Genomic DNA, 13,146 nt, shown 5'->3' on the forward strand with positions numbered 1-13,146 from the left:
TATTATTGTTATTATTATAGACTGACTATGAGTTCTAACTTGTCACTGTTGTATCTTAGGTTGGTTTGTTTGGTTTGGTTTTTTTTTTAATTAAAAAATGTTTTTTCTTATATGCCCATGGTGCTGGATCCTTTCTGGTTTTTATTTCCTGAAGTAGAAGCCAGGGTAATACTTAGGTTTTTAAATGATTTATAAAAGGGGTTTACTAGTAAAAATAGCAAATTTTAAAAGAAGATTGTTGCTGCTGTTCTAGTATAGAACAGTGTGTGTGTGTGTATATATATTTTTTAACTTGACTGGCTTCTGTATTTTTTAAACAGAAACTTGGTTTTATATGACACAGCTTGCAATTATTCTCATAGTATTTAGTTATAATCTCTTTGAATTAGAGCATTAAAAATGTTGACAAGGGGGAAGATGGGTCAGAGTGAAAATTAATTAATGATAAATAATTTGGAATGATGCGGACTTCAGCAGAACACACAGGGAAGATCTCGTGTCTGTTTCCACGATCACCTCGGTGTACGTATAGCTGTTGCTGCCAGGCGAGGTTCGGTGCAGGTCCAGACCTCCTGTCATTTCAGCTTGTGAAAATGGTGTCAGCTGGATTTTGTAACAACTGCAGCTTGCCCCAGGCCTATTTCTCTCCTCTTTTACCCACAGTCTCACTCATCAGTAATCTGGAGTATTTGAGGTCTGTATGATATGTAGGGTGTATCAAAAGATTGGGATTGCATTTGTAGCTCAGCTGCTGATGGGCTGTTGGGTCAAGGTGCTTCACTTCTGCGTGACACTTTTCCCTGTTCTTCTCCATGTGTGGTTTTTGTTCTTTTTAAGCCCAGTTTCCCTGTGAATGGAGGCTTGTGAGGCTGCCTTTATGTCTCTCCTCCCTTCCCTAAGCCCTTTTGGCCCATTTCAATTGAATTCAGTAGAGACATATTTCAAAGGTGTTAATTCATGTATGTTTAATGGAGGTAGGATAAGTAAAGGAGATAGAGCGAGGGGGACTCTTTGTATTCCTACTCAGCAGGTAAGACTGCAGGAGAAGAAGCATTAGGCATCAAGGAACAGGCACCATAGAGAGATGCAATGAAAATCATCCCAAACCTGAGAAAAACATCAACTGAAATTTGCATCTTGGGAGAAACCAGCAAGTGATATTGAGAGGCATGAGTAGGAAAACAGGCTTAATTCTTAGGCTTAATTTGCTTAGACTGCAAAAGGAATGTGTTTCATGAGATGCTGTCCAGCTCACACACACTACAGAGGACCTCAAAAACAATTTGAGAGCTGTTGTGTATGTGCTAACAATTTTAATTGTTCTGAGTGCATGTACTGTTCGTGACCTCCAAAGAAACTTAAAGTTTTGAGCTTCTCTGCAGGTCTTTCATGTACTTCCTTTGTCTTATTTCATTCAGTGGGATAAAAACAAGCAAACTTGCAGTAGTTGGCTTAGAACTGCCACTGTTTTTTATATTGTAAATGTGCCTAGAGGTGCATGATAGGTTCATCTTATAAATGGAAATTAAATTAAATTAAAACAAAACTTCTTCCTGCCAGTCGAACCGCTGCAAAATCAAGATTCTGCTGTTGCAGAGGCTAAGCCAATTTTAAACTTATTTTCCATCAGTCTTACAGAGTAGTAAATAAAAGTTTTAAGTGTCTTGGATACCTCTGAAGCACTTGTTTCTGAAGATGTGAACAAAAGCAAGAAAAGACGTGAATTTAGAGAGAACTGCTGAAAATCCTCTGAATGTGTAAAGGAACTTAACATTAAAATGCATATATAAAATAGGTATTTAATTTGCAAGTAGTAGATTAAAGATTTAATGCTGATAATGCAATCCCTTTTGGTTTTCTTAGAATTAAAGGTTAGAGTAAAAAGTATTTGCACTACCCTTACAAGAACAAACTTGCAATGCAAATATCAGGATTAAGTGAAACTGTGAAGGCTCAGCTCACAGAGTGAGAAAGCCTATGTGTGTGCTTCTGCAGCTTATCACCTGTCTAGCTCCTCCTTCTTTAGCCTGATAAAGGAGTGAAGGCATTGCAGGTGAGAATATTATACACAAGATCTGTAAATGAAAAGTAGTAGTGATACTGTTAATGATCGGAATACTAGTTCATCTTGGGCTTTGGGTGTATAACGTGATTCTAGACTATGTGTGACATTGTCCTAACAACGTAAAAGATTTATTGCTCCTGGTATTTATAGCTAGCTTTTTTATTGTGGTATTAACATGTGTTGGGAACTTGGAGGTTTATAGATGTAAATTATTAGTACAATATTTTTTGGAGTAACAATTAAATACACATGTTGCTTTAAAAAAAAAAAAAAACACACCATAATTGTTGAAACAAAGTTTTGTGAAAAATTCAACTAGAGGGTGCATGTGCTGTAGACAGCAGTGCTGCTTACATTTAATGGGCAAAAGTAGCTGCATTAAGCCGTTACTTCAGATGTTTCTGCTCCTTCTGTTCTTTTTATAATAAACACTTCCATTTTTGAAGAAGAAAAAAGTTGGGGCTAGCTGTTGTATCATAAGAAAATATAATAGCTTTTTTCCTCCCTCCTTTAGGTAAGTGGGTATTAGAAATTACAGTAATTTTGGCAAGAGTTCAAGGGTTAATGCAACAGATAAATAAAAGGAATTTTCTGTAAATTGAGCCCTGCATTATTTCACTTGTCTTGCCTTTCCAAACCTAACTCATTTAATTTTAAAAAGTAAATACTTAAATTCTTCCTGACAGTGTGCTTTGCTTTTACTATCGTTTATTACTTCAATTATACTTGGTATCACTTAGAACAATCTGCCATTTGGAAATTTCAGTATAGCCTGCAGCTTAGTATTAAGTCTGGCTGCTATTGTAACATGTACAGCATATGACACTAATGTATCAAAATTAGATTTGATCATCCCTCCTGGTTATATTTATTTCACGTTTCTTTTGTATTCAGTTAACATAAATGTATTAGGAGAGCTGACACATGATGATGGCTATAGAGTAAGAATATTTTAAAGTATTTTGAGTTAGATTTGAAATTTCAGGTAACCTAACAGTCGGTCATTTTTATATATTTGTTTTAATGGAGTAGAGTTTCAAAGCAAGCCTAAAAAAATCTGTTTGTCTCTGACATCTCCTCAGGGCTGTCTTCCCGACAGCTCAGGTTTAAAATGGCTAAAACAGAGCTCTTAATCTCTTTCTCATTGCCACCTTTCTGGATCACCACGGATAACATGACCATTGTGCCTGTCACTTGTGCCCATAGCCTGAAATCATCTTTAATTTGGTCCACTTTCTAGATTCTTACATTCAGTCTGTGCTTAAGACTCTATTCTTTTTTCTACCTAACATTTCTTGCAACATAGCTTTTCCATACACACAGTTAAAATTTATCCACTATAGCCCAAACTGTTTCCATAGCTGAACCTTCCTTTCTTTGACCTTGACACTTTCGGTCATGAAGAATGCTGCTATAAAAGACATTTTTCTAATCTTTAATGCCTTTTTACAATTTCTTTGCATTTGTCCATCTCTGTCTTGTGTCTTGCCTTGGCTTAAATAATAAACTCCTTATAGCAGTTTGATCTGAACTTATGCAGTATTTAGAGTTTTAGAATATTGGTGTGTAACCTATAGTTCCAGATGTTGCAGCTATAGTGTATTACTGCTTACTGAAGTATAACGTTATTTTAGAGCTTTTTATTACTTATATTATTGCATCACTAATAAGGATTTACGCTTTGTTTTGCTTACTGTGATTTACGCACATACAAAGCTGTAAATTTGGGAAGACAAGGAAACAAGTGTGAAGATGTAGTGGCTTACACAACTGGTGGTGAGTTTTGAGTAACCGTTGACACAGATTTCAGTCTTGGCACCTGTACATTCTGTGTGCACCAAATCTGATTCTGTTAGGTAACACTGGGACCACACCTTCTTCTTGGGAAATCATGTTGCTGTCTGTCCTTCAGGTTTCAGTGAGCAGAGGTGGTTGTAGCTTTTTGTCCCTCTTGTGTCCAGGACACCAAGTTCTGGGATGCTTCCAATTCAATACAAAGACACGAAGAATCCAGATTACAGTTGGAAGAGCTCGATTTCTGGCTCCCCTGTGATGTAATAGTTACAGTGAATGATGGATTCTCCAAACGTTTGCTGTGCTTGCAGGAGAGCCTTGTCATGGGGCACTGCTCAATTTCAAGGTCCTTCAGTAGGGAACTGAAATTAAGAAATTCTGAAATTTGTCTTTTTAAAAAGTTTATGCAATATCTAGCAGACCTTGGAAATCTTTTCAAGACAATTTCAGGTATTGGAACTCTTCCATGAATCAAGTGTTGATGGGTCAAGTTACCACCATAAGCTTTGCTTTTTTGTAAGCTTTGCTTGCTGACTAAGGTGTGGACATCTGAAAGAAGCAATAAGGAGCACTATGTTAGTGTCAGAACTTCTTCTGGTTTGCTCCTGAAAAAGGAACAGAATGACTTACCCAGAACCTAATTATTCTCCAAACACAAAGAAGAAATCAGCAGCACCCAATCTTGTTTATTTGTCTCTTATTTTTGTTAGTCTTCTACCTCCTATAATGGAAACAAGGCACTGATCATAGTTTTGATATTGAGTATTTACATCTGGTTCTAAACCGCCGTTCATGGTTTATACCCTCATCCACCTGCTTGCACCATCTGCTTTTGACTCTCAATCCATTGTATGACACAGAGATGCCATTCTGTGCTTTGTCTAACCTGGATCTTTGCCACATCGTTCTTGATAGTAATCATGAGGTAAAATACACCTGACGGGACTTGAAACTCCTCGGGATAATCTGATCCATTTTCCTTTTCCTCTGAAGAAGTTAGTGCTTTTAGCCTGGCATGTATCCTCACACCTCACTCTATGGGGTTATAAAGCAAACTTTGAAAAAAAGTCACCAACAGCTTCAGTACACTTGGCACGAAAAAACACATATCCCTTGTCAGTACTCCTCCTCTGGAAAAACGGCACAGTATGCTTTTATCCCACCAAAATCAGTGTCAGTCTGATGTGAAAGCACGTGTCCGTAGTGATGCTCTGCCTGGGTAGCTTTCACAGCTGTGCAAGAGCTGGTGCCCTGTCTGGTTGGCTGCGGGTATCCGTGACGGGTACACAGGGACAGCCTTTGATAAATGAAATTCAGAGGCAGCGATGCCCTCAAGAAGCTGCACTATCTGAACTCTTCTATATGTTTTGGATTTGAACGCCATTTATTTGGGATGTACACTGTCACCATCCCTGCTTCTGAGTTTGTTGTCTTTGAACCCATAGATGGTAAGTAAAGGAGGGCTAATTCTTTCAGTAAATAGTTAAATATTGCTGAAATAGGGCTGGTGCAGAGCAGTGGTGGGTCCGTCAGTCCTAGTTCTGCTTTTTGGCAGCCAGTTCAATGAGTTCAGTTCAGTCAGCGCACCAGATGGCCACCCCTCAATCTAGGATCATGTAGTTTTTTCACACTCCACAAGATTTTATACCTAAACTGATTTGCCTCTTGCTTTCTCTTCAGTTAGGCAGCCTCATCCTCCCTGAGCTTTTCACTTGCTTCTAAGCGTGGGGCCATCAGGCCCTCGTACCCTTCTGTCATTGTCATATTTCAGCAGATAGTTTGACTGGCGCTTCAGCAAGGAAGGCAGGAGAGGTTCAAGCCCTCAGAACAATTCTACACTGAGTTGTCTCCTGTGATGTTTGCCATTGTTAAGTGTCAGCCAGGGTTTATCTAGCTGGTGTGTGTGTGTGTTGCATATCAGTCATTCAGTCTGTTGCTTGGTTTTGTTCTAATCTATTCAAATAAAACTCACCATAGAGAATGTTGTTGCAACCTGGTCTGTTGTTGAGCTGAGTTTACAGTTGGCACAAGAGCATCCCTAACTAAGCGTTGTTCGGAATAATTCAGCCATCTACACACAGAAGAGGCAAGACCAGCTCACTTAAAAGGGACTGCAGTCATTGTGGGTTAGATGCATGTATGATCTGGTCCAGGCAAAATAAATCACTTTTTGAGCATCAGACAAGATGTAGGGTATTGATGCCATCTGTCCTTTGCCCAGTCCAACACTGCAGAAAATATTTGTTTTGCAGAAATACAGCCCTGTTTTTCAGTCTGATAGAATTTAAAGCTAGCAGAGAAGAGTGGAGGCAGATTAATTTTTAACTTTACTTTTTTTTTTGTTGTAAGTCTGCTTCTGGCAACCAATATAAGCCTTCAGATAAGATGAAGGCAGCATTCCAGGAGGTTTTGTAAAATAAACAAGTGAATACTTGCAATGAAAATTTTCTGATAACTGTGTATATGTTTTGCTTTTATTTAAAGTACAGTTACATTCTGAAAATGAGTACAGAAAATTGTTGTCTTTTTATACACAGTAACTTCTTGTAAGTGTTCAAGATTAGTATCTGCATGTTACCCGTTAACAGCAGTTCACAGTGCTGTCTTTTGCATAGCATCAAGATGATTATTTGACAAATTCTACTGACCTAAGGCTGTGCAAACAAACTGAAAACTGGGGGTGAAGACAATTGTCAGCTGTAACTGGTGAAGCAAGGAAAAAATGAGATTCCATCTTGAATTTTCAGAAATATCCCTTACTGGAAAGAAACTCACATTTAATAATCCGAGTGTATTTAATCAGTATATGCAAAGCCTCTCTCCGTGATGTTAACATTTGTTTATCAGATGGTAATGCTTAGCAGTACAAGCATTTTGGGCGCTTCAGTGCAGGTAGTTCCAAAGTGTTCAAGATATTCCTTAATCTGGTTATATGATTACAACTGAGCATACAGCGTGGATTTTGAGGAACCCATTTGGCCATTCTGAGCCAAATCAAGAGCCATTTGGGGTTTTTGAGGGACAGGGTGTTGTTTTTACAAAGTTATACAGGTTTCATGGGAAATGAGCATTTAGTTGGTTAATCCGGGGGCCATGGAAAATGCAGTAGCTATTCTCCATTAACAGCTTTTCATTTGTAGTAGCCAGTTTGGAATTTGGCTAGAATGATGAAGTTAAAGACTGCTTACATACGAAACTTTTAAACACATGTTCATTCATATCCTTTAAAAGTTCATATAGAATTTAGTAGTTTGCTGGCTGTCAGTGATGGCAACTTGAAAGCATTTTAGTAAATGAGATTGACTCGTTCTGCGTTCTTGAGAGACTATCAACAAAGATTTAGCTTTCAGTAGAAAACAGATCTTTTGTTTTTGGTTTTGTTTTTTTAATTTGACATATATGTTAATTTAAATAGACACTGATACCAATGTATACAAATATATAGCACAACCCAATACTACGAACTAATACTGTCATTGAAATTGTAAGAGCACTATAGTTTAATTTGGTTATTTTACTAATTTTCCTTCATTTATTTTAGTGGGTTTGTCCTTTTGAAATACGAGCATTTAGTGTAGCTGTATGGCTATAGAATATATTTAAACTGATGGGTTTTTATCCCTGCTTTTCCAGCTAAGACATTTAGGAAATGATGAAGTACACATTGTCTGGTCGGAGCATACTCGAGATTATAGAAGAGGAATAATTCCGACAGAATTTGGTGATGTTCTTATAGTTATCTACCCCATGAAAAACCATATGTTTAGTATCCAGATCATGAAAAAGCCTGAGGTAAGAGTTTGGTGGTTTGGGTTTTTTTGTGTGTTGCCTTTGTATGTTTGATATGAACTGAGTTTTGTTTACAGTCTGAGGTTTTGGTATCAGAGATTAATCCACAGAGCGATGTGTCTTTAGCATTGACAGTTGCAGTGGTGGTAGGAGGAAGAGCTCCGAGTACAACGCGTAGTAAAATCAGCCATTTAACATTGCAGAGGCCGGATCCTGCCAAGCATATCTGCTAGCATCATAAACTGGAAACAAAGCTAGAATATTTTGTGTAATCATGTAAATATTAAGATGAACTTGGCAAACTTTTAAATCAAATTTGATATGTGACTGTGGTGGATGAATAATAGCTTTCTCCAGCTTTCTCCATCCATTTCATATTCCCCTTTCTTTGTCACGAAGCTAGTTTTCACTTTAGCTTTACCTCCACAGAATGTGGAGATTAATGTAGCAAAGCAAGGCGATTCAGTTCTTAAGCATATGAGCACATGCTCTTCCTAACGACTGTTCCTCGTATGTCTGTGCTGGCCCTGTTCTTCATACAGTGGTTTAAGGTAGTGAACGCTGACGAAGTAAAAGTAGTCATGAGTGTTTGTACTGTGTAATTTCTCTGTGTGATGTCACTTGCTATGAATTTCTGTACTTTAACTATTAAAATTCTTTCTACAAGCACTAATATTAATAAATGAAGTATGACAGAAATAGGAATTCCCTCTATATGATGACTGCCCCTATCTGATGACAGGCATGAAATGATACCCAGTACATGGTCTTGTTATTACTGGGTTTCTTGTGTTTCTTTTACTACTTTAAGTACACAGAGTTGCGTTATTGGGAGTGTGCAGGTTAAGAAAACTACGAAGAGCAGGGATTGTTGTTAAGTCCAACAGTTGTCCTTGTACATGAGAAGTGCCTTCCATCTCAAAACTACATTAAATGACTGAGGGCAAAAATAATACAGGGATCTGAAATTCTTTTGCAGCATTGGTTTCATCTTAGCAGGAAGAATATTTAGTGTACACTGCTCCCTATGCTGGCCTGATGCCCGAACTTTGCTCTTCTTCACGTGCTTTTATGCTAGCAGCTTCCGAACTTTATTCACATGTTCAGGAAATGAAGATACTTAACTGAGTTTTAATTTTGTCCTTTTTAATCGCAAAATGATGATTGATTAGAGAGAAATATAATGCCAAAATATTAGAACCATCTGTTCTGTAAACCTTTTCAGTGTTACCTGTACTAAACATCAAGGTTTTCTACTGATGTCACAAATACAGCTTTACACTTAGTGTCTAGAGGCCAAACTTTCACCGGAGATTTCTCTTGTAAAGGGCTTACAGTCCATTTGTATAGAAACTATAGATAAAAAGTGCAGATAGAAGAAGAAAAGAAAATGGGAGGTGAGGGTCGGTCCACCAGTAATTGTATGACAGTTACACATTGAGTTGGTCCTTATGAACATGTTATCTCTAAAGCCATGATAAATATTATTTTGAGCAATTAGTCCTTTTGTTTACTACCGCTTACAATATTGTCATCGAGCCTTTCAACCTCGTAAACATCATATGCATGACTGTACCTGGGATTTTTGCAGCAAACGTGGAAAAATGCTTTGATGAGACATAATATTCAGATGGTTGCTTAATTTTCTTCAAATGCTGTGTTATCTGTTACCAAGGATATCAAGCAGTTATATGGCTGTATATTTCCACAAGAGAAAAGGTCTGTCATGGAGCACAATAACTGGTCTGATTATCTAGCAATGAGGAGGGGAAAAAAAGATCTATTTGAGTGCTCTATTGTTAATGTTGATTGCTAATTGTTATAGCTAAGATCTTGCTTTATGTTGAATTTCTTAATTTTTTTATTCAGGTTCCATTTTTTGGTCCACTCTTTGATGGTGCTATTGTGAATGGAAAAATTCTTCCTATTATGGTTCGTGCAACAGCTATAAATGCAAGCCGTGCTTTGAAATCATTAATCCCATTATACCAAAACTTGTATCCTTTCATTCGCGTGATTTCTGGAGTATATACATTCCCTTGCAGTTCTACAGATACGATCTTCATATTTTCTGTCATATTTTTTTCCCATTAACATAGGGAAAATATTTTTATTTGTTTCATGGTGATGGTGCCCTTAGGAAACTTATACACATAGAATAGTATTCAGATGAAGACCAGCTTTTTTTAATTAAGTGAAGAATAGATCCGATGCTGAAAAATTGCCCGTTTCTAGTGTTTTACAACATGTACTTATCATTTTTTGTTAACAAAATTATTTTAATGACCATTTTGTGAGTAGACTTTCTAAAGTAGCAATGTCATGGTGTTAATAATCTTTCTTTCCTTAAAGTTATTAAGTATTTATCAAGCATTAATGTGACTTAGTTTTGTTTTCTAGTTATAAAAAGGATGTGAATGCAGCTTTCTGTCAACATGAGAAATTTGTTACATATTTGTCATACAGATTGTGTTGTTCTGCTCAGAATACGAAGTTGTTGTCAAAACGTTGTTCATGTCTTTGTAAAGATGTCAGAAAATATTATCTCTTTTATTTTATTTGTTGGAATTGAGATTGTAGTTTTTTTGAAAGGGCTGATCATAGAAGAACAGATTTACCACCAGAAATTAAAAAACGTAAGGTAAGTCAGTCACTTATACCTCTCTTTCTTAAGATTGAGTTCTGTTATATACCTGTTAGTTAAAACAACAAGAACATACTATTTTTTCATTTCATAAATTAAAAGATGTTTAAATTTTGATCCAAAATAAATTCTGTGCTTAATTTCTGCCCAAGCTGGAGATACTTGTATTTGTCATGTGATAGATTGTTGCTAAAATTCTCTGATTTTCCTAAGGCTCACTGTTATTATTGACAGAGTTTTGGCTTAGATACGATGAAGTGGATTTACAGATGAATGATGGATAGTGTTTGATGTGATCGCATTAAATGACGTTTGTGCCATTTCTGTAGTTGACAGATGTTGATTCATTGTATTTTTATGTTTGGAGAGGTCTGATCTTGTTGTCATTACTCAAGTGGCTTAATCAAAGAATTTAAAATGTATTATCATCGTTATACCATGAAAACTGATGGCTTATAGCATTATTTTGATGTATAGTGATGAGCAATTGGAAAACAATTCACTTTGAAATAGCAAACTTTCAGTACCAGAAACCCCCACAGCCTCGTATGTTTAAGCTTCTTTACAGAATATGGAAGTTGTAATAAATTCCTTGGACATAGCTTGCCAGCTCAGTGTCTGGGAATTGGCTCGTTCCTAAGAGCTGCGTATTGCACTTTGAATTCAGTGCTCCAAATTGTACTTTTTTATGTGCATCAAAGCACTGCGTGTCATTTATGACATAACATGGCCTCCACTGAAATGTTAATATTTGTCTCCTAACATGGTTAGCATGTAACTGGAAAGCATTATGTCTATTTAATATTATATAGTATTGATTGATGGGTTTCGTATCATCACTTGGTAAGCTTATGAAGCACCAGTTGATAGGCACTGATGTTAAAGGGCAGCTTTGTTAAGTAGTTGGTGGTATTCTTTTTCTACCTGGCTTGGGGTATCTTATATTCGGTGCATTTTACAATACTTTAAAAATAAAAAACGGGGGTGTGGGCACTTCTTCAAAAGCTGTTTGCTTGGCGTGAAATTAGAAAATACTCTTCAAACTTCCCTGGCTTGAATTAGGCTATGGTTGAGTCAGTTGTGTCAGTGGAGAACAGCAAAAAAATGTTAAACTTCAAAGTTTGGCCTGGCTCTCAGTGGTTTAAAAAACTCTTCATTAAAAATGTCATGGACATGTTCTTGGTGTTCAACCCATGGCCAAATTTGAGGTCAAGAAGGAATTTCCCTCCTACAAGAATGGCAAAGACTGGTGGGTGTTTCCTGTAACATGGATATGGTCTGTTAACTGGGAGTATTTGAAAATTGAATCTAATTATGTTCCTGCCATGGCAGGGAATTGAAGACATCAAGGACTGTCTTCAGTGTCTCCTGCTTTTTTCCTCTGGCATATTTTAGCTATGGCTGAAGCAGTTCACTACTGGCTTTTAAGTTTGTTGTGGACTGAAGGGTGTGGGGAAGAGCATTTTATGGTCTGTGGTTAAATAGCTTTTCTGGAGACCCCGCCAGACTTGATGTCTGTTGTGGAATTCAGGACTCATTGATTAAGGTGGTCTTTCCTTGTGTTGGGAGTGTGGCTGGAGCAAAGAAAAAGAGGGCTCAGAGTGGTGAAAGCAGTATGTTTGAAGAGGGAGGGGGAAAAAATGAACAAAAAAGCTGGTTTTTAGAAAGTACACCAAAGACAGAGACCCAGCTGGAAAAAAGAAGCCAATAATCAAGGCTTTCCATGTATCCAGGACCGTATCAGTATCAGTGAAAGAGAATTCTGAAGCAATCTGCTCGAAATTAATTTTTGTTTACTTATGACTATCAAATATACTGGAACAGTGTCAGTTTATTAGGAACTTTGATGATGGTTAGTAGACATTCAGTTGAACGTGCATCTTAAGGAGCAAGAATGCGTGCAGCTTCCGTCAAACAACCCCTTTCAAGCCCTACACATCTTCATTAGCTCTCCTGTTAGCGTAGCAGACCAGCAGAAATAGTTCATTTCAAAGCCAGCACCAGTGTCTGGGTGACTCTGTGCCTGCCGGTGTGTGGTTCGTTTTGCTGTGCTGTGTAATACTTGGTGGGCACCTTTTGGCTCAGCGTGGAGTTGGTGATACATACGTAGGTTCGTGTTTGTCTGCTTTTGAGGAATATTTGCAATGTCACTTTGTAGATCTTTGTGGAGATGGATCAGGGTAAACTCTTAATTTTACTAGGACTGTGTTGATTTGCTTGCGTACAGGATGGTAAGAAAGTGGCACTGCATTTGGCCCTCCTGCTTCCAAGGAGGGCTTATCCATCCTCCCAGGTAGTGCATTTTCTAAGTGCAGACCTGACTGAAAAAATCAACTGCCATTTGTAATCAGAAGGGATATTCAGTCCTCTTCATGTAACCTGATTGCAACTTTTTCCTTATTGCACTAGTCTGTTAATCACGATGTGGCAATGGGTAGTACGTGTGAATAGTATAATAATGGTTGCATGGATACAGGAAATTCTGCTCATCTCCCTTTTATAGTCTGCCCCGACTTCGAGCATGTATTGTGTGGGCTGAAGTGGCTTTCTGAGTTTGACATACTCTGTCGATCACCTTCCTCTTTCTGACATTGTTTTGACACTTCTGATAGCAAACTTGGATACCAAAACACTTTGAAGATTTGATTTTATTAATGATTTTCAAAGGTTTCATCTGCTGTGGGTTTTTATTCTTTGCTCAGAATACTATAGTGGTATGTTTCTGTATTGTAGTATTTTAAGAGGAAAAATTTACTCAATTTATCAGCCAACATCAGTCGCGCATGGCAGGTATCCTGCTTTAACGTGATGCTTGGCATATTCATCACTGCAGCTGCGTGAAGAGGATATTGCT

The 13,146-nt window shown here is 37.5% G+C and overlaps 1 protein-coding gene across 13 annotated transcripts in view; it reads left to right on the plus strand.

Annotated features, from left to right (window-relative positions):
- RALGAPA1 (Ral GTPase activating protein catalytic subunit alpha 1) overlaps nt 1–13,146 on the plus strand; it is a 136,364-nt gene that overhangs the window by 95,073 nt on the left and 28,145 nt on the right. For 12 of the 13 annotated variants that reach the window (XR_013929379.1, XR_013929380.1, XM_080394966.1 and 9 more), the window contains 2 exons: nt 7,493–7,651; nt 9,518–9,645. Coding sequence is in view for 11 of the 13 variants with exons in the window: in XM_080394966.1 (XP_080251092.1) it covers nt 7,493–7,651; nt 9,518–9,645 (287 nt within the window). In the remaining 2 variants the exon portion in view is untranslated. Of the gene's footprint in view, nt 1–7,492; nt 7,652–9,517; nt 9,646–13,146 lie in introns of those variants that run through there. The other variant, XM_080394974.1, reaches the window with a different exon arrangement.

This window comes from Falco punctatus, assembly GCF_963210335.1.
Source record: "Falco punctatus genome assembly, chromosome: 7".
NCBI classification, from domain to species: Eukaryota; Metazoa; Chordata; class Aves; order Falconiformes; family Falconidae; genus Falco; species Falco punctatus.